The 17,700-nt window shown below is 47.7% G+C and overlaps 2 protein-coding genes across 2 annotated transcripts in view; one reads left to right on the forward strand and one right to left on the reverse strand.

Moving 5' to 3' along the window:
* The window catches only part of NYNRIN (NYN domain and retroviral integrase containing), a 28,039-nt gene extending 21,401 nt beyond the window's left edge, over positions 1–6,638 (forward strand). Inside the window, exon 8 of the mRNA XM_084861126.1 lies at positions 1,982–6,638. Within this exon, the coding sequence (XP_084717252.1) occupies positions 1,982–4,862 (2,881 nt within the window). The 3' untranslated portion in view covers positions 4,863–6,638. The remainder of the gene's footprint in view (positions 1–1,981) is intronic.
* A 7,887-nt stretch (positions 6,639–14,525) lies between these two features.
* Positions 14,526–17,572, reverse strand: CBLN3 (cerebellin 3 precursor). Its single transcript, XM_084861333.1, has 3 exons — positions 16,613–17,572; positions 16,200–16,319; positions 14,526–15,877 (listed from the first exon to the last, which is right to left on the reverse strand). Exons 1-3 carry the CDS (start codon positions 16,910–16,912, stop codon positions 15,680–15,682), a joined length of 618 nt encoding a protein of 205 aa, XP_084717459.1. The 5' UTR covers positions 16,913–17,572; the 3' UTR covers positions 14,526–15,679.
* Between the last annotated feature and the right edge of the window lie 128 nt (positions 17,573–17,700).

Consider the following 17,700-nt stretch of genomic DNA (forward strand, 5'->3'; position numbering starts at 1 on the left):
CCTCCTATTTTTTAATTGGTTTTACTTTTTTGGCTCTCTGAGTGATTTTTTTCTACCCTATCTTCGAATTCGCTGACATGATCCTCGGCTTCCTCTAACCTTCTGCTTATTCCTTGCAATGTATTCTTATTTATTTATTTATCCTCATACGAGGATATTTTCCCATTGATTTCTAGAGAGAGTGAAAGGGAAGGGGAGAAACACAGAGAGTTACATTGATGTGAAAGAGACACATTGGTTGCTTCTTGCATGTGCCGTTGGCTGGGGCTGGGTATCGAGCCTACAACCAAGGTACATGCCCTTGTACTGGAATCAAATCTGAGTCCCCTCAGTCTGCAGACTGACACTGAGCCAAACTGGCCAGGGCCCAATATATTCTTTATTACTGCTATGTCATTCTTCATTTCAGACTGGTCATTTTTCATAGCTTCTATATTTTTTTCGCATGCTGTTGAGCATACTTATAATCATTATTCTGAACTCTGTCTGAAAATTACTTATTTTCATTTCATTTGGCTATTTTTCTGGAAAATTCTCTTGTCCTTTCATTTGGGGCATTTTTGTCTTCCCATTTTGGCTGCCTGTTTGGGTTTGTTTCCACATATTAGGTACATCTGCTATGACTCCCAGTCTCTTCAGAGGGTCTCTGTGCAGGACAATGTCAGATGCTGTTTGTGACTAGCCCTGAGTACCTTGTTTGGAGGTATAAGCAATCCACCACTGTGACTCCCTCTGTCAGGGCTGAGTTTGGAAAAGACCAAGATGTGCACCAACCTTGGCTTTTCCTAGCCCTGGATCCAGAAGCAGATCAGGCAAAAACTAAAAGCACCCGAGATCCACCTCTGCCAGGAGGCTGATTGTTATTCTCAGTCTCTTATTTAGCCTCAAGCTATAGACCACAGCAAGATGTAAACTCAGCAGGTTTTCCTAACTGGGTGGAGCAATTGCTTTCTCCCCAAGGCAAAAGCTGCCTGGATGGTTAAGGTCCGCCTGGGAAAGGTGTCTTCTGCAGTATGAGGGAATGACTCAGCACAGGAATCCAGGTGACTGCCCTCAGAGCTCTAGCCCCAGAGCCCTGAACCCTGGATTCTCCTTACACAGCTCTAGTTTACTCTGCCCTCTCGCTGCTGAAGCCGAAGGTGAGTAGCTACACAGGAAATTTTGTGCATTGCCCATTTAAGAGGGTGCCTGCATTTCCAGCTGTCTCTCTCTGACAGATAGCAACCCTGCAGCTTTTCGCAAGCAGATGTTACATGGGCACCTTTCTTGGTTTTGATTCTTTGGGCTGGGAGCCCAGCTTGAGGTTTAGCCTCCAGAGTTCTCAGTGGCAACCCCTCACGGCTGAGATATCTCTCTCTGGAACTTCATCTTCTGTCTGTGGGAGCCTGGCTAGCCCATCTGTGCCTCCACACTTCCTGCCAGTCTCTATGAGGTCTCCACTTTCCATCCTTGGTTATCAGGGTTCTCTCAAGCTAGTCTTCAGTTGATTATTCAGGATGGTTTTTCTATATTTTAGTTGTATACCCAGTTTGGTCCTGGGAGAGTGTCAGTGCAGCTTCTACTAAATCCGCCACCATCTTGGAATCCTCTCCTTCCCTCTCTTGACCTCTCCTTGGCTTGCTCATCCTGGGGTTAGGTTGGAAGCACCAGCCATCTAATTCTTATCAACCACTGACTTAAAACTGATTGAAAATGCCACTTGGTCAATGAGGTTTTGACTTTATAAGCCTTCAAAGCAAGGCAGAATCTCATATTGAGGCCTGGTACATGGTGGAGGTAGGGGAAGTACTTGCAGGCATGGTCCTGACTGAGGCTCTACTATGTCGGGGGCTGGCCCTCTGCCCAGCTTTAGGGATACTGAGCAATGGGGTGGCACTCCAAAGGGTTTCCACTGGTGTGGTTTCCCCCTTGGATGACCTCTGGGGGCGGGCTTTCTCTTTCCCTGTTGCATCAGTCCCTCCGCTCTGCTGTTTTGGTGCAGGTTGGATACTGACGTTGGCAACTTCCTGAAGGTGTGGAAGGCTCTTCCTCCCAGCTCAGCCAGGATCTCTGAGCTGAGCGATACCTCCAATTCAGAGCCCCTGGAGAGTCCTCAGAAAGTGGAAGAAGTTAGGGAGGAGAAGGAAGAGAGGCAGGATGAAGAGCCAGAGCTGAGGGAGAGACAGGACGAGGAGCAGAGGGAGGAGCAGGACACACAGAGGCCAGCCGAGGAAGAGGACCAGGACTCCTCGCCGACATCGGTGTTTAAGTTTGAGTGCCCCGCCCTTTCAGAGGAAATCCTCCGGTGCCTCAGCCTCCACGATCCCCTCGACGAAGCCCTTGACATCGATCTCCTTCCAGTGGTGGCTCCTCCATCCCTAGGTATCCCCTGGGATGGGAAGGCTCCCTGCCAGCAGGTTCTTGCCCACCTGGCCCAGATGACCATCCCCAGGAACTTCACTGCACTCTCCTTCTTCATGGGATTTATGGACTCCCACCGGGAAGTCATCCCCGACTATGAAGCCCTTGTGGGCCCACTACACAGCCTCCTCAAGCAGAAGCCAGACTGGCAATGGCACCAGGAGCATGAGAAGGCCTTTCTGGCCCTGAAGCGAGCCCTGGTGTCTGCCCTCTGCCTGAAGGCCCCTGACTCTCAGCTGCCCTTTTACCTGGAGGTGATGGTGAGCCAAGTGGCCCTGACGGCCACTGTCTATCAGGAGAACTCAGGGAAAAAGCACCTCATTGCCTATACCTCGAAACCCCTCCTCCCCGACGAGGAGAGCGAGGGCCCCCAGTCAGGGGGAGACAGCCCCTACGCTGTGGCCTGGGCCCTCAAACACTTTTCCCGCTGCATTGGAGACATCCCAGTGGTCCTGGACCTTTCCTATGCTGCTCGGACCACTGTGGACCCTGAGGCATGGGAGGGCCACAAGCTTTCCAAAGCATGGTTGATCCGATGGGCCCTCTTGGTACAGGACAAAGGCAAGAGGGCGCTGGAATTGACCCTTCTCCAGGGCCTGCTGGGGAAAAACCGACTGCTGACACCCTCATCCTCCATGCCTCGTTTCTTCCAGGTTCTGCCTCCTTTCTCTGACCTGTCCACTTTTATCTGCATCCACATGTCAGGCTATTGCTTTTACCGTGAGGATGAGTGGTGTGCTGGCTTTGGTCTCTATGTCCTGTCTCCCAACAGCCCACCCGTCTCCCTTTCCTTCTCTTGTTCACCTTACACACCCACCTATGCCCACCTGGCTGCCGTGGCCTGCGGCCTGGAGCGCTTCAGTCAGTCCCACTTCCCCGTGGTTTTCCTCACGCACTGCCACTGGGTCTTCAGTGTCCTCTGGGAGCTCCTGCCCCTGTGGAGGACCCGGGGCTTCCTGTCCTCTGATGGGTCCGCGCTACCTCACCCGAGCTTGCTCTCCTACATCATATCCCTCACTTCTGGCCTCCCATCCCTTCCATTTATCTACCGAACCGCCTACCGTGGCTCCCTGTTTGCTGTGACAGTGGACAACCTGGCCAAGCAGGGTGCACAGGGGGACGGGGAGTCTTGGAATTTGCCAGCAGATGTGCCAGTCCCCATAGTGACTCCCCATACCATGTACAAGAGGCCCAACTTGCTGGCATTACAGCTGAGTGACAGTACCCTGGCAGATGTCATTGCCAAACTGCGGGCTGGGCAGAAATTGTCCAACTCCTCTCCCTTTAGTTCTGCCTCTAACTCACTCAGCGTGGATCAGGAGAGTGGCCTCCTTCTGTTCAAGGGAGATAAGAGGCCCAAGGTCTGGGTCGTCCCGAGGCAACTCCGGAGGGATCTGATTTTCTCTGTGCATGACCTCCCCGTGGGGGCTCACCAGAAGCCTGAGGAGACCTACAAGAAGCTGCGGTTGCTGGGGTGGTGGCCCGGGATGCAGGAGCATGTCAGAAATTATTGTAGGAGCTGCTTGTTCTGCATCCCCCGAAATCTCCTAGGCAATGAGTTAAAGGTTATCGAGTCCCTGTGGCCCCTCAGGTCGACTGCCCCCTGGTCAAACCTGCAGATTGAGGTGGTGGGCCCCGTCACTGTAAGTGAGGAGGGCCACAAGCATGTTCTGATTGTGGCTGACCCCAACACCAAGTGGGTGGAAGCATTCCCGCTGAAACCCTACACACACATGGCTGTGGCCCAAGTGCTGCTTCAGCATGTATTTGCAAGGTGGGGTGTTCCTGTGAAGCTGGAGGCCACCCAAGGCCCCCAGTTTGCCCGGCATGTTCTGGTGAGCTGTGGGCTGGCCCTGGGAGCCCAGGCTACCTCCCTGAGTAGGGATCTCCAGTTCCCCTGTCTGACAAGCTCAGGGGCCTACTGGGAATTCAAGAGGGCCCTCAACGAGTTTATCTTCTTGCACGGCAAGAAGTGGGCAGCTTCCCTGCCCTTGCTGCACCTGGCCTTCAGGGCCTCCTCCTCCCAGGCCACACCATTCCAGATCCTGACCGGGGGCCAGGAGAGGCTGATGGGACCCTTGTGGTGGGAGATGAGCAGTGCCAATATAGAAGGGCTCAAGATGGATATCTTCCTGCTACAGCTGAAGGGGGAGCTGCTGGAGCTCCACTGGAGGATGGCTGACAAGGTCAGTGAAAAGGCGGAGAATAGGCGTTTCAAGCGGGAGAGCCAGGAGAAAGGGTGGAACGTGGGCGACCAGGTCCTCTTGCTGTCCCTCCCCAGGAATGGCAGCAGTGCCAAATGGGTGGGTCCCTTCTATATTGGGGACCGGCTGAGCCTGTCTCTCTACAGGGTCTGGGGCTTCCCAACTGCAGAGAAGCTCGGGTGCATCTATCCGAGCAGTCTGATGAAGCCCTTTGCCAAGAGCGGCACCCCCCTGTCCCTCAAGTTCTTGGAGCAGTGAGCTGAAGCAGCGGGGGAGGTCCCGCTCCCAGGGTCCTGGGCTGCTGCTGCTAGGCCTCCCCCTACACTTATCAGTGCTCTCAAAGCGCCCCCCCCCCTGGGGGGGCCCCCTTTGTGCCTTTTGTGGAGAAGTTACTTCATAAAGCCTTGCTTGAATTGCCTTGAACTGGGGACCAGCATCCCTATGGAAATGACCCCAGTGTGGGGTATTGTGAGAATCTGCTGTCAGATATGGGCCTCTGGCAGTTTCCCCTGACTAAGGTAGGCCAGGCTCAGTGTCTTTCCCCCAGTATCCCCTTCACCCTGTCACACATGTGCAGGTGTACACACACACACACACACACACAGAATTTGACTCCTGGCTACCTAACCATAAAACAGTGTGGCTCAAACCAGAACCACACTGCACTCTCAAACAGAAACCTCGAATGTAGACTCCTCTCCCCCGACCTTCATTTGGGGACCCTTTGCCCTTGTAGTTGTCACAGTTGACACAAATCCACACGGGCTGTGGAGAGGCAGCCTGTTCCCATTCTCATGGCCAGCTTCTCAGCCAGGCTAGGCCTGCCCCCTGTCCAGGAAGCGCTGGCAATCCTGGGCCCTGAGGCTTGGAGCTGGGGCGGGAGGGCGGGCTTGTCAGTACAGAAAGGCAAGGGGGAGACTGAGTCAGCCTACCTCATTTGACTCCAGCTAATGGAGATAACGCTGTCCCCTGCTGTGATGGTATGAACCCCACAGGAATCAAGGATCTTGATGCCAAGGGCGGCATCTACCTGAAGAGCTGCTTCAACTAGACCAAGGGGCCGAGGCCTCTCTTACAAGGGGGAGTGTGTCTGAAGTGAGCAGTGTGGCAGACGGTGAGGTGCTGATGTGGCTCTACCTCCCAACCCCACCCCAAAGCCCACAGCCCTCTCCTCCTCCTGCCTCCACTGTGCCCTGCATCCCCAGCCCCCACCTAGTGTGTGACTGCTGTGGTTGAATCACCCCCATCCCCTGGACCTGCTTTCTGTGTAGGGCAAAACCTGGGCTCTGTCCGAGCACTCTGCAATGATTGCTCTTACAGCAAGAGTGAGTTCTCATAGGTGGGTGTGCTTACACTCACCCTCTGGCTTGCTGCCACCACTGACACAATGAACTCCAGGGAAGGCCAGCACCATAGCCCTCTGCCTGGGCGTCTGAGGAGTTTTATTTCTCCAAAACTGAGCCAGTCTCCTGGCCTAGCTCAGGTTGCCAACACACGTGGCATTGCAAGAGCCAGAGTAGAACCTGCCAGAGAGTAGGATTTGCTTGTTTTACAGCCAAAGAAATGCCCAGAGAGGGAAAGTGACTTGTCCCAAGTCACAAAATAGTTCATGGCTAAGCCGGGACTAGGATTAAATTTCCTGACTCTCAGTTCACCATAGACAGAAAGGGTTCTGGTGACAGGTTCAGGTCAGACAATCCCTCAAAACCCTATACTTATATCCCCTCCAACTCCCCATTTCCCATATCTTATTGACAAACTACTAGATGTTGCCCCTTTAACCATTTCCAGATGTTAATTCTGTTCATGAAAGAATGCTTGGATGACATGAGAAATTGAAAGGTGAGCTGTGAGAGTTTTAGTAGATACCCTCTTTCTTTCCTTCCCCTCCCACTTCTCTACCCTCTCCCTCTAATGGTATGGCCAACCTCATTTTCTTCTCCAGTGCTATACCCATCCCTCCTATAAACCACATTTATGATCTAATACCCTTTTATTTTTCATTTGATTTATCAATAAACAGATCAATATGGAGCCAGTGTCCAGTTCTTTTTTGTAAAAAAATATAATTTCAGAGATGAAGGAGAGGGAGAGAGAGATAGAAACATCAATGATGAGAATCACTGATCGGCTGCCTCCTGCACACCCCCTACTGGGGATTGAGCCCACAACCCATGCCTGTGCCCTTGACCAGAATCGAACTTGGGGCCCTTCAGTCTGCAGGCCAAAGCTCTATCCACTGAGCCAAACTGGCTAGGGCTTTTTTTTTTTTTAGCTTCATTTCAATTATGAGAGTGAGTAGGTTGGGGGGCAGCCATGCGGCATGGTTCCTGCATGTTCCAGGCCAGCTTGCAGATTTGAAGACCTGGAGAGCACCTTTTCAAGTTCATCTGACCCAAGCACTTACAGACCAGATCAGATCAGCACCCAGGTAAGTGATCTGAAGGCCCATGGCTGGTTCATGGCAGGGCCAGGAGGAAAGCCCAGGCTGTGGTTTCCCAGCTGGTGCTTTCCTGTTTAGGTCTTGAAAATGGTCAGGATGAGATTTCTCTTCTTCACTGTTGAACAATTTACACAGATTGAAGATTCCTCCTATTTTCAAAGGAGTGAATTAAAAAAATTTGACCACAGCTGAGCACTGGATACTAGTCACTGCTTCTCTTGTTTATACCCATCACCTTTCCCTTCTCTCTGGTGGCACTGGTAGGTGGGTTCCCCAAATCTCTAACAGAGAAATTACAAAGTCACCAGTATGCAGACAGTTCAATGACATAAGCAGACTATACAGAACACTCCACACTGTATCCTGTTCCCACACTAAAACATACATAAATTATCTGGTGAGATTAGGATGACCCTCAGTTTTGCTGTATCTTATTTCCCTAGCAAATATTTACTAAGTCTGTGTTCATGGGTAAAGGTGAACCCAAAAGAAAGAAACATTTTGACTGGTAAATGGCCATAATAAAACAAAATAAAAATCCTGTTTTTTAAAGATTGTCCAAGAATCCTTGGGACATGTATAAGTTTAACTTGTCTATTAATTCATATGGTAACTGTAACTTACATTTATTGAGTACATTCTCTGAGCCAGGCACTGCTCTAAGTGCTTTCCAATCCTGTGAGGTACATACTGGTACAATTATTCTCTCCATTTTATAGATGGGGAAAATGAGGCACAGGGAAGAGAATTGAATTGCTCAAGGTCCTGTGCAGCTACTAAGTAAGAGATGCCTGTGTTCACCATCTTAACCACTATGCTCACTGACTCTCATGCAAGTATATTAACTTTGTTCCTCCAGCTTCTTCCCACCAACCCATCTATGGCCTTTCCATTTTTCATCAATGTTATATAGTGTCAGCTAAGATTTCTCCATTTAGGTTTGGCCCAGATTAATGTGATTTATAAACTAAAATAGTTGTGTCTATAAATTTACCTCAGTTGTGTCTATAAATGATTCTTTTGTCCCTGGTAATGTTTTCACCTTTATTTACTGATTTTGTGTGTGTATATATATATATATATATATATATATATATATCAATTTGTTGCTCCACTTACCTATGCATTCATTGGTTGACTCTTTCTTGTATGTACCATGACAAGGATCAAAGCCATAGCCTTGGTGTATTGGGATAATGCTCTAACCAGCTGAGCTCCTTGGCCAGGGCTGGCCCTGGTAAGTTTTGACTTGAATGCCATACTCTCTTTTTCTAAGAGGTGCCATTTTCCCTCAGTTAATAAATGGTGTTATTTCATGGGTTTCCACATTCTTGCAGATGGTGAAAAATGAAGCAGGGATATTGCAGCAATTGGATTACAAAGGACCTTAAAATATCAATGTTAAGAAATATGGACTTCATTCTGAAACCCACTCCCCTCCTGGGGTTCCTCTGAAGAGCTTTAGCCAGTGAAGTTCATTTAGATCAGTGATTCCCAAAGTGGTCTATATCGACCCCCAGGGGTCTATGACAACCTGCAAGGGGTCTACGTCAGCGAAAAAAAAATTTGGGGGTCCATGAAATGAAAATGGGGGTCCACGATAGTGGATCTCAACATACACTGATAGTATCTATTTACTTACATCATATTATCTTATAATATAAAAACATATAAATTATTTATAAAAGTACCTATGAAGTAAAAAATTTATTATATATGTTTATAAAATTGTGTAAGTTGTAGGATAAAAACCTGCACATAATGATATACCAGTATCATCTTGTTACAAGCATACGCGCAGTAAACATTCTTGCCAATTTTTGTCTCAAAGCTTCGCGAACTTGCACCGACTTGTTCAATTCGTCACTCTATAAATATGAATGTGAGAAAAATACGTTCATTTGTTTCCTGAATCTTGAATAGGAAAGTGCTGAGAAAATATTTAAAAAAATATAAACTGGTAGTTTATCATACAAATTACAGTGAATCAGTGTTATTTTGTTTGAGAATGCCGGAGAAAAGTAGGTACATAATTTTTTATTAAATTTTAACACTAAACTTCACTACAGTTAGAAATTTATCAAAAAATCAATATCAGGTAAGTAGGGGGTCTACCCAAAACTGAAAAACATGGCAAGGGGTCTACGGCACAAACAAGTTTGGGAACCTCTGATTTAGATAGATCATTATGGCAACCCCAGTGCAGAGAATGGGCTAAAGGAGGCAAAACTGGAGGTCAAGGGGCCAGTTAGAAAGCTTTTGTAGAATTCTGAGAGATTGGTGGTTTGAGCCAGGATGGGTGGAAAACAATGGTGGAACCCATGGATGTGAGTAATCAGATACGGGGTTATGGGAGAGGCAAGAATTGAAGATAAGAGCTGGTGTTTGGTTGAGGTAACAGGGAGTTTCCATATGTAGACACAGGGAACAAGGAGGGAGAACAGATTTCGGGAGGGAAAATCTATAATTTTAGCAGGTTGACTTTAAGGTGAGACATACAATGTATAAGTCTGAGATTTAGGAGGGCGATTCTGGATAGAGATAAAAAATGCAGAAGTTGTCAGTACACGGGGATAATCCCTGCTTTTGAGACAGAAGGAATCCTAGGGCAGAACCTTGAGAAAAACCAACATTTAAGAGATGGACAGAGAAAGAGGAGCCTGAAACAAACAAACAAATAAACACACAGCCGGGACTTGGGCAAAGAGGTGGAGGGAAAGCCCAGAGAGTACAGTCAGGGAATCAGGTGAGAGAGTGCTTCTAGAAGGAGGGTGTGGTCAACAGGATCCAATGTTAGGGAGAGCCCCAGAAACAGAAAGACTAGGAAGTGTCCATTGACTTCAGTGACACGGAAGTAGTGAGTGACTAGCTGAGCGCAATTTAGGTGGAGTTTTGGAGGCCATAGTTGATATAGAAGTGAGCAACTGGTGAGCATAGATATTTAACTCTAAAGAGGAGGAGAATTATGCCAGTCAGTTCTGGGGGCATATAGAGCTGAGAATAACTAAACCTCTACAACTGTTTCCACACCCATTTTTTCTCTTTTAGGTTGAAGAGACTTGAGTCTATTTAACTAAAGGGGAGAAGTAAGTAGAGAGGGAGAAGTTGAACATATAGGAGAGGTGAGAGGAGAGGAAGAGAGTATGTTTGGAAGAAATGGCATCCATGACTGGAGGATGAAGATAGCTGCATTGACAAGAGTAGGGGCACGTCTTCTACTGAACCAGCTAGAAGGAAGCCAAGATGAGGAGGATGGTGAGTTTCTCAATGTGGTGGTGGGAGGGGTTCCTGCCTAGAGTTTCTGCTTTTTTTTTTTTTTTTTTTTTTTTTTCCCTACTGTAAAAGGTGAGGCCATCTACTGCTATCAGTGGGGACAAAGTTGGGTGGGGGGTAAGGGATTTAAGGAGAAAACAGAAGGCTTCAATTGGATTCTGAGGAGGGTGAGGAAAGAGACTGGCAAAGGAAACCATAGAAGAATTGCTTGGCGGATTGAGGACGGGGTGGCTGGAGACCATGGATTTAGATCCATAGTGAATCCTATAGTGGTAGGACTTTTCTCTGTGGTAAGCAGCTGCCAGGGCGTGGGTGTAGGGAAAGCAGGGCAGTTGGATCCTATTTTTAGAATATTTAAAGTCTGAGGAGCTTTTTGTACCTGGAGGGGAACACTAACCACCATCTGTGCTTTATTTTTTTGCTTAATCTATTTACTTCATAAATCCATTTAAGCAAACAGTGTCTAAATATTTAAGCATGATTTATATAACCAACAAATCAAAGTCAACACATTTTACAAATCAAACTATTTAAACATTGACTGTAAACTTAAATCCTCCTCCATATTTCGATAGAATCAGCAATATAGTATGCCAGCTTTTCTAAAAGTATCACACATATCCTACAAAGTTTACCATACCCACTTTTAGTCTCATTATAGAAATTGGTTTGTAGACCAAAGAGATAGATATTATCTCAGTTGAGACCAAAATTTGAATTAGATATTCCAAAGAATAATATATATGAAGAAAACTGCAAAAATATCTTCAGCATTTGAGATCTTGCTTTCCAGCATGTCATCAATTTGAACTCTTATGAAAATGAACTCTTATGAAAACTAAAACAAAATTAATGAAGTCTTGATTGGGGCCTGGGAACTGGTTTAACTTTTTAAGATGATTAAAACCTGAGCTTATCTTGTTTATCATAGGACCCTTTCAAGCCTACACCTTTTCCATGCAGTTAGTGTATTATAACTAGGTGCCTTTTCTTTAAATGATGTCAACTTTTCACAGACGTCCATGCCCACAACTCTGGAACCTCTGAATATGTTCTATTACATGGAAAAAGGAACTTCTAATATGTAGTTCAGGTTTAAACCTTAAAAGATTATCTGGGTGGGGCCAATCTAATCACATGAGTCCTTAAAATCAGAGAACTTTCCCCACTGAAGTCAGACTTGTGGCAGAAGTGTAGGTCAGAGAGATTAAAATGTGAGAAGGACTTGGACTGACATTGTTGGCTCAAAGATGGAGCGGGCCAGAGCCCCTCCTACAACCATGTTGGGAAGGAAAAATTATTCTTTACCTTAATGTATCCTTGACCTTAATGGTGATTACACTAATAATCAAATTAATGAGACAAGCTAGCAGGAGAAAATAAAGTTTAATAACATGCAGACCTCCTGTATACATGGAGAGACCTAGGATCATTGAGTTAATTCACCAGAATGGTGGAGGCCATCCCTTGTAACACCATCATCAACCAAAGACAAAGATGTTGGCCATGAGAGTCACCAGAAAAAACACAGTGAACAACGATAAAGTTGTCATTCAGGTTTCAGTCCAGAGCCTTCTCCACTGAGAGTGAAGATAGGCCTGGTACAGTGAGACAAAATCCTTAAAGACCAGAGATGTCCCTTACACTTATTTATGCATTCATTGGTTGATTCTTGTATGTGCCCTGACCAGGGATAGAACCCCTACACTTGTTGTATCAGAACAATACTCTAACCAACTGAGCTACTTGGTCAGCTAAGGCTCTTGAGTCTTTTTATAAAAGCAGGTGATCTAGTAAGTAAGTAACATGTTTCTCTGAGTTAAGTGAGCCTCTCTAGCAAATTAATAGGAGGTAACTGGTGACAAGAGAAAAAATTCTGGGATGTTATAAGTTAAAACTCCAGCACCAGAGAGTGAAAGAGACAAAACAGTTAGCCTGTTAATTGCTATATGAAAAAAGACTGCTCGCATTCTTGGGTATCTGTTAGAACTTAGGATTGATTTCCAGGAAGCTACCTCTGTGATCATCCAAGAGAGGATTAATTTCGGGGCGCCATCGAATCCCAGGAGCCCCTGCTTCTTATTGCACATGAACTTTGTGGACTCTGTTGTGCTCATCCCAGAACTAGCCCTTCCCCCACTTCCTTTATCTAAAGCTAATGTAAAATGTTTCAGAATGACTTACAGCTGTCTCCATTTTTGATGTATAAGAACACTGGCGAAGCTCCTGGACATTGGCTATGTTATCTTTTCTACCTACCTATGCAGTGGTTTAGAGTCCATGCCCCATGACCAGTCTTCTTCTTTTGCTAGAAATGGCCTAATAAGCCCTTTCTTTTAAAAAACTCAGCTGTGAAAATTAAAAGTTTTTAAAAACTATTTTTTATTGATTTTTAGAGAGAGAGGGAGAGGGAGAAAAACATTGATGTGAGAAGGAAACATCAATAGGCTGACTGCATCCTACACGTCTCCTACCAGGGATTGAGCCTAAAATGAGCCCAAAACTGGGGCATGTGCCCTGTCTGGGAATTGAACCAGCAACCTTTTTTGGGGGATGACACCCAACCAAATGAGCAATACTAGCCAGGGTGGAAGTTAAAAGTTTGTTGTTTAACCCTGGAACCTAGTCAGTCAATCAGAGGCACAGGTAACAACCTGGAAGTTATCAAGGAAGAGATCATTGGAACTTCTAATCTTATAGCAGTTGGTTAGAAGTACAGTTAACAGTCTGGGCTTTCAGCTGGGGTCTGAAGTAAAGAGTGGTGGTGGTGTAGGGCTGAATCCTTAACCTGTGGAATCTGATGCAAAATCCAGGTAGGTAGTCTCAGAATTGTGTTGAATTGAGCCCAATTCTTGGCTATACTGCTGGTGTCTGAGAATTGCTTGGTGTTTGTGGGAAGCACACCCACTGCCGCACACACACACACACACACACACACACACACACACGAAATGTACCCAGGAACCCAAAAGAACTGTCATTCATCCCTGGACTCTTATCTACAGATTCTTCTATGTGAGACAAAAATAATCTTCTACTTTGCTTAAGCCATTTTTATTTTGAGCTTTTCTGTTGATGTAATAGCATTATAATTAGTATGGTAATACAGAGTCTCCCTTTCCCGAGAGATGAAAGATCAAGTTTGAGCAGTGAGCAGTTATCTTTTGGACACTTGACTAATTCATTATCTTGTAACACACTATTGGGCTTTCTTTCTAGTTGTAATGTGTGACCAGGCTGTGCCAATCAGTCTCTTTCATTCTTGGTACAGTTCCAACCTTTTTCTGGAATTACTCATAGCTCTCTATATCCCTTCCTTATACAGATAAAGAAAAGTAAATGTGCCTTATAAATAGTTAAAATATATATTGCATTTATACTCTTCTATTTACCAAAACAAACTAAAAATACCCTATTATATTCATTCGTCACTTCATAGTGACTTTTTCCATTAGGAATATCACTATGGAAAGTCATAGCTTTAAAAAAATTCACCTTGTTCTAATTAACTATGTTATTTTTATTTTGATTATCAAGTTGTCACAGAATGCCAGGTGAGTTTTTAAAAATTGGTTCCTTTGCCTTCTCAGCTTTACTCTATACATCCTTGCTTATTGTCTTCAACAACATGTTTCAGGCCTGCCTATAGTTATCTGAGATATGCAGCTATTCTCCAAGTAATCCTGCGTCCTTTTAAAGGTAAATAATATTTGAGGCAAAGATCCAGGTGCTAAGAATGCATATCAGATCCCCCCCCCCCCCAATGTTGTTTCTATGCTACCTTAGTAATACAATTAGAAAAAATTATTTATTTGAAAACCACAAATTCAAGTTGGTATTTCCTATTTAATTCAAGCATTACTAAATCTTTTTTTGTTTACTCTAACATACAGTTTTAATTTTTTTAAAAGAATATGTTTTTTTGATTTGAGAGGGGGGGGGAAGGAGAGGATGAGAGAGAGAAACATTGATGAGAGAGAAACATCAATTGGCTGCCTCCTGCAAGTCCCCCACCAAGGACCAAGCCCACAACTCTGGCATGTGCCATGACTGGAAATAGAACAGGCAACTTCTTGGTGCATGGGCTGATGCTCAATCAACTGAGCCATGCTGGCCAGGGCACAGCTTTATATTTACTTTCTCTACAACATACCCGTTTGTACCCTGGAGTCTCTTATCCAAACTGTAATGGCATCTTTCAACTATCATTCTCTAGTTACTTTATTGATAGAGTCATCCATGCTGGGCCAATTGGACAGCCAGGTAAGAGAGTGTATTATAATGGCAGGAGAGTGGTTGAAGGAACGCATCATCGAAACCAAGGAAATAGGAAGTTTAAAATGGAGGCTAAGATAGCACAGATCAGGGGAAAGAAGAGAGGTTGTGGGATAGTCCAGACAAGTTTGGTGAAGGTAATTGATAGAGCTGGGAGGAAGGAGGTGGTGGCCAGAACATGAAGTGATTGAACTGCAGACTACAAAGGTTGAACACTTTTAAAAGGTTGCTATGGTCATTGATGTGTTCCATGCCTGGAGATTTACACTTGCCCACATGTGACCTTCTACCCTCACCAACAGCTGCCCAAGGAAGCACTGTATACCTGCTCTCAGCCAGAGCAAACACAAACACACACACACCCCATGACTCAGGTGAGGAGGCGAGGGCCAGAGTCCATTTGGGACCTGTACAGATGAACACCCGGGTTCACTGCCTGCTGGCTGCCCCAGTGTGTATGAAAAATGTGTACCTTGTTCAGGCTGGTCACATGTCCCATTCCTGTCCTACCAGCCACAGGCTCTGGGCTCCTCAGTGGCCCTCCCCACAATTATACTGGTGGCAGCCTCCTGCCCTAGTCCATATGGTACTGGCTCAGCCCCTGACTGTGTTGGCAGAAATCCGTGATGCTGGCACTCCTCACAGGAAGGAGCCTGTAGGGTATGATGAGGCCGGTCCATCTGGGCCCTTGTGGGGGCCTGTCAGGCTCACCTGTGCCACCTGTTTCCAAGTAGCACTGAGCTAGAAGCTGGGGGTGGGGTGGGGGAAGGAGCAGCAAAGTCTGCAAAGTATCGCAGGACTCTCTACCTGCCAAATCCTGCCCTGATCCTAAGGTTGCAGACAGAGAGATGCAGGGAGAGGTTGTGAGGGCATGTGAAAAGGGGGAGGGAGACTAGAGGGGCCGGCCCCTAGATAAAGCTCTACTCATCACCTTGGGTGTTTGGCACAAGGTCCCATGCAAGAAGGTGGAATTAGGCAGCCAGAGGGAGCCTTTCTCCTACCCCAAAGATGTTGCTTCTGGGGCAGGGGAGGGCAGAGGACAGAGGTCAGGGGCTAGATTCCCATCCCTGAAAGGCTTGAGCCCTCAGAGTGGGAAGATGAGGAAGCCAGAGAAGCTTGAATATTTCCAGCCACCCAGCAGGTTCCCCCGACGAAGGCGCAGAGACACCCGGTCCCCGGGGTCCAGGGGCAGTAGCACAGAGCTGGTGGCTGCCTCCCGGGTCACATCAGGGTCATTGGCAAAGGCTGAGATGACAGGCCATGTGTTCAGCATCAGGCTCACCTGGGAAGGGAGAGCAGTTAGCGTCTCTACCCAGCCCTTGTCCTAGGACCTCACTTTTCTGAGAGCTACTCTTCTTCTCCCAGCCCCAGAGGGACACTCTGGAACCCGGGACTCTGAGGCTAAGTGCAATCTCCTGGGAGAGCTGAGGGGTCGCCAGTGTCACACTCCGCAGTTCCCCGTCTCTCTGCTAGGCAGGCCCTTTCCTCCCTTGTTCCTGTCCCCCTCCCAGGCCAATGGAGGGTCTGCCCAGGAGTCAGCCGGGCTCCACTTATTCTCCCCCGACCCCAGTCTGGACAACGACAGGGCCCCATGCTCAGGTCACCTGGACAGTTTGGCGGTTGTACACCTTCACCACGTGGAACCTGAAGCTGTAGACACCTCGGACAGGGGCCACGAAGGAACCGGAGGTGCGATCAAAGCCACCGCCCTCATTCACCAAGACCTGGGGGAAGCAGACCCTGCTGAGTGGGCTGGGGATGCCTGGGACTCAGGGAAACCACTGGGCTGAGGGACGGGGCAGTGAGTAAGGAAAATAAGGGGTTGTAAGTAGCTGCCCACAGGAGAAATGCACAGATTATCAAAATATAGTGAGAAAGGGCAAGGAGGTACAGGGGTAAGAGTGAAGGGAAAGGAGATGGGCAGCAGGGTAGAGGGGCAATGGGCCATAGCAGGGCTGTCTTTTTAACAGCAGAGTGGGCTTGTGTTGATTGCAGGTCCTTGAGGGTAGGGGGTTACCTGGTCAAAATAGATGGCCCCACTGGTGCCGTTGCCCGTCTCCCCTGCTGGCTCGTGGTGGTGGCTTCGAACTGCAGCAAATGCCACTCTTCCGGGGGGCGCTTCTCCCAGGGCTGCTCCTCCAGGCCCCCCTGCAGCAGCCCTGCCGGGCTCACAGACCACCAGGCACTCGCCCTCCAGGAGAACAGGCTCTGACCCTTCCTGGGCCCATCCGGTCCCCAGGGCCAGAAGCGTCAGGGCCAGGGGCAACCAGGGGTTGGGTGCAAGAGCTGGTAGCCAGAGTCGCTTTGCTCCCAGCATGGCTGAGTGGCTGTGACCCACAAGTCCTGCCTTCTTGCTACTCCTTTTCGTTTCCACCTTTCTCCAGACTCTCAACAGCCCTCACCCTACTCCTTAGCCCTCTCTCTGCATCTCACGGTCGGTCACCCGGTCTCAGCATCTCCCTCTCCATACCACTCCGTGCCCCACAACTCTGTCCTGCCTCTCACTCCTGCTGTCGCTGCAGTTCCCTCCTCCTTGGCAGGGCACAAAATGACAGCAGTTGGGCTCTGGGAGGGAGAGGAGAGATGAAGCAGCCAGACAGGACAGCTACAGCCAGAACCCCAGGACAGCCTCTCCGGAGAGCACTGAAGGCTGGAATTGGGACAACAGAGAAATGTGTGTGTGTGTGTGTGTGTGTGTGTGTGTGTGTGTTTGCAAGAGTGTAAGAGACAGCTCCTACGGTCCTTCCTCCTCCTCATTCCTCCCCTCTTCAAAACCCCTCACAGCACTCTCAGAGGAGCCTTTTTCATTGTTAGAAAGGAAAGCCCTTCTCTTTTTCCCACAATTGTTTTGGTGGGAAAGCCCTTGGGCCAACAGTGTCACTCGGCCAGTCACTTCTCCTCTTTGGCCTTCCAATAGCTTCACCTGGAGGGCCTGAATTCGTCCCTTTAACACTCTCTTCCCCTCTGACTCTCAGTGAGTGGTTCCTCTTTCCTGAGAACAGCAGGAACCTAGAGGGACCAGGGGAGGCTGTGGGGCGACCCAGAGAACAGCGGGCGAGTGGGCGGGGCTGAGGCGGGGAGCGGGGCGGAGCCTGGGGGCGGGGG

Source organism: Pipistrellus hanaki (assembly GCF_964339955.1).
Source record: "Pipistrellus hanaki genome assembly, chromosome: 1".
NCBI lineage: Eukaryota > Metazoa > Chordata > Mammalia > Chiroptera > Vespertilionidae > Pipistrellus > Pipistrellus hanaki.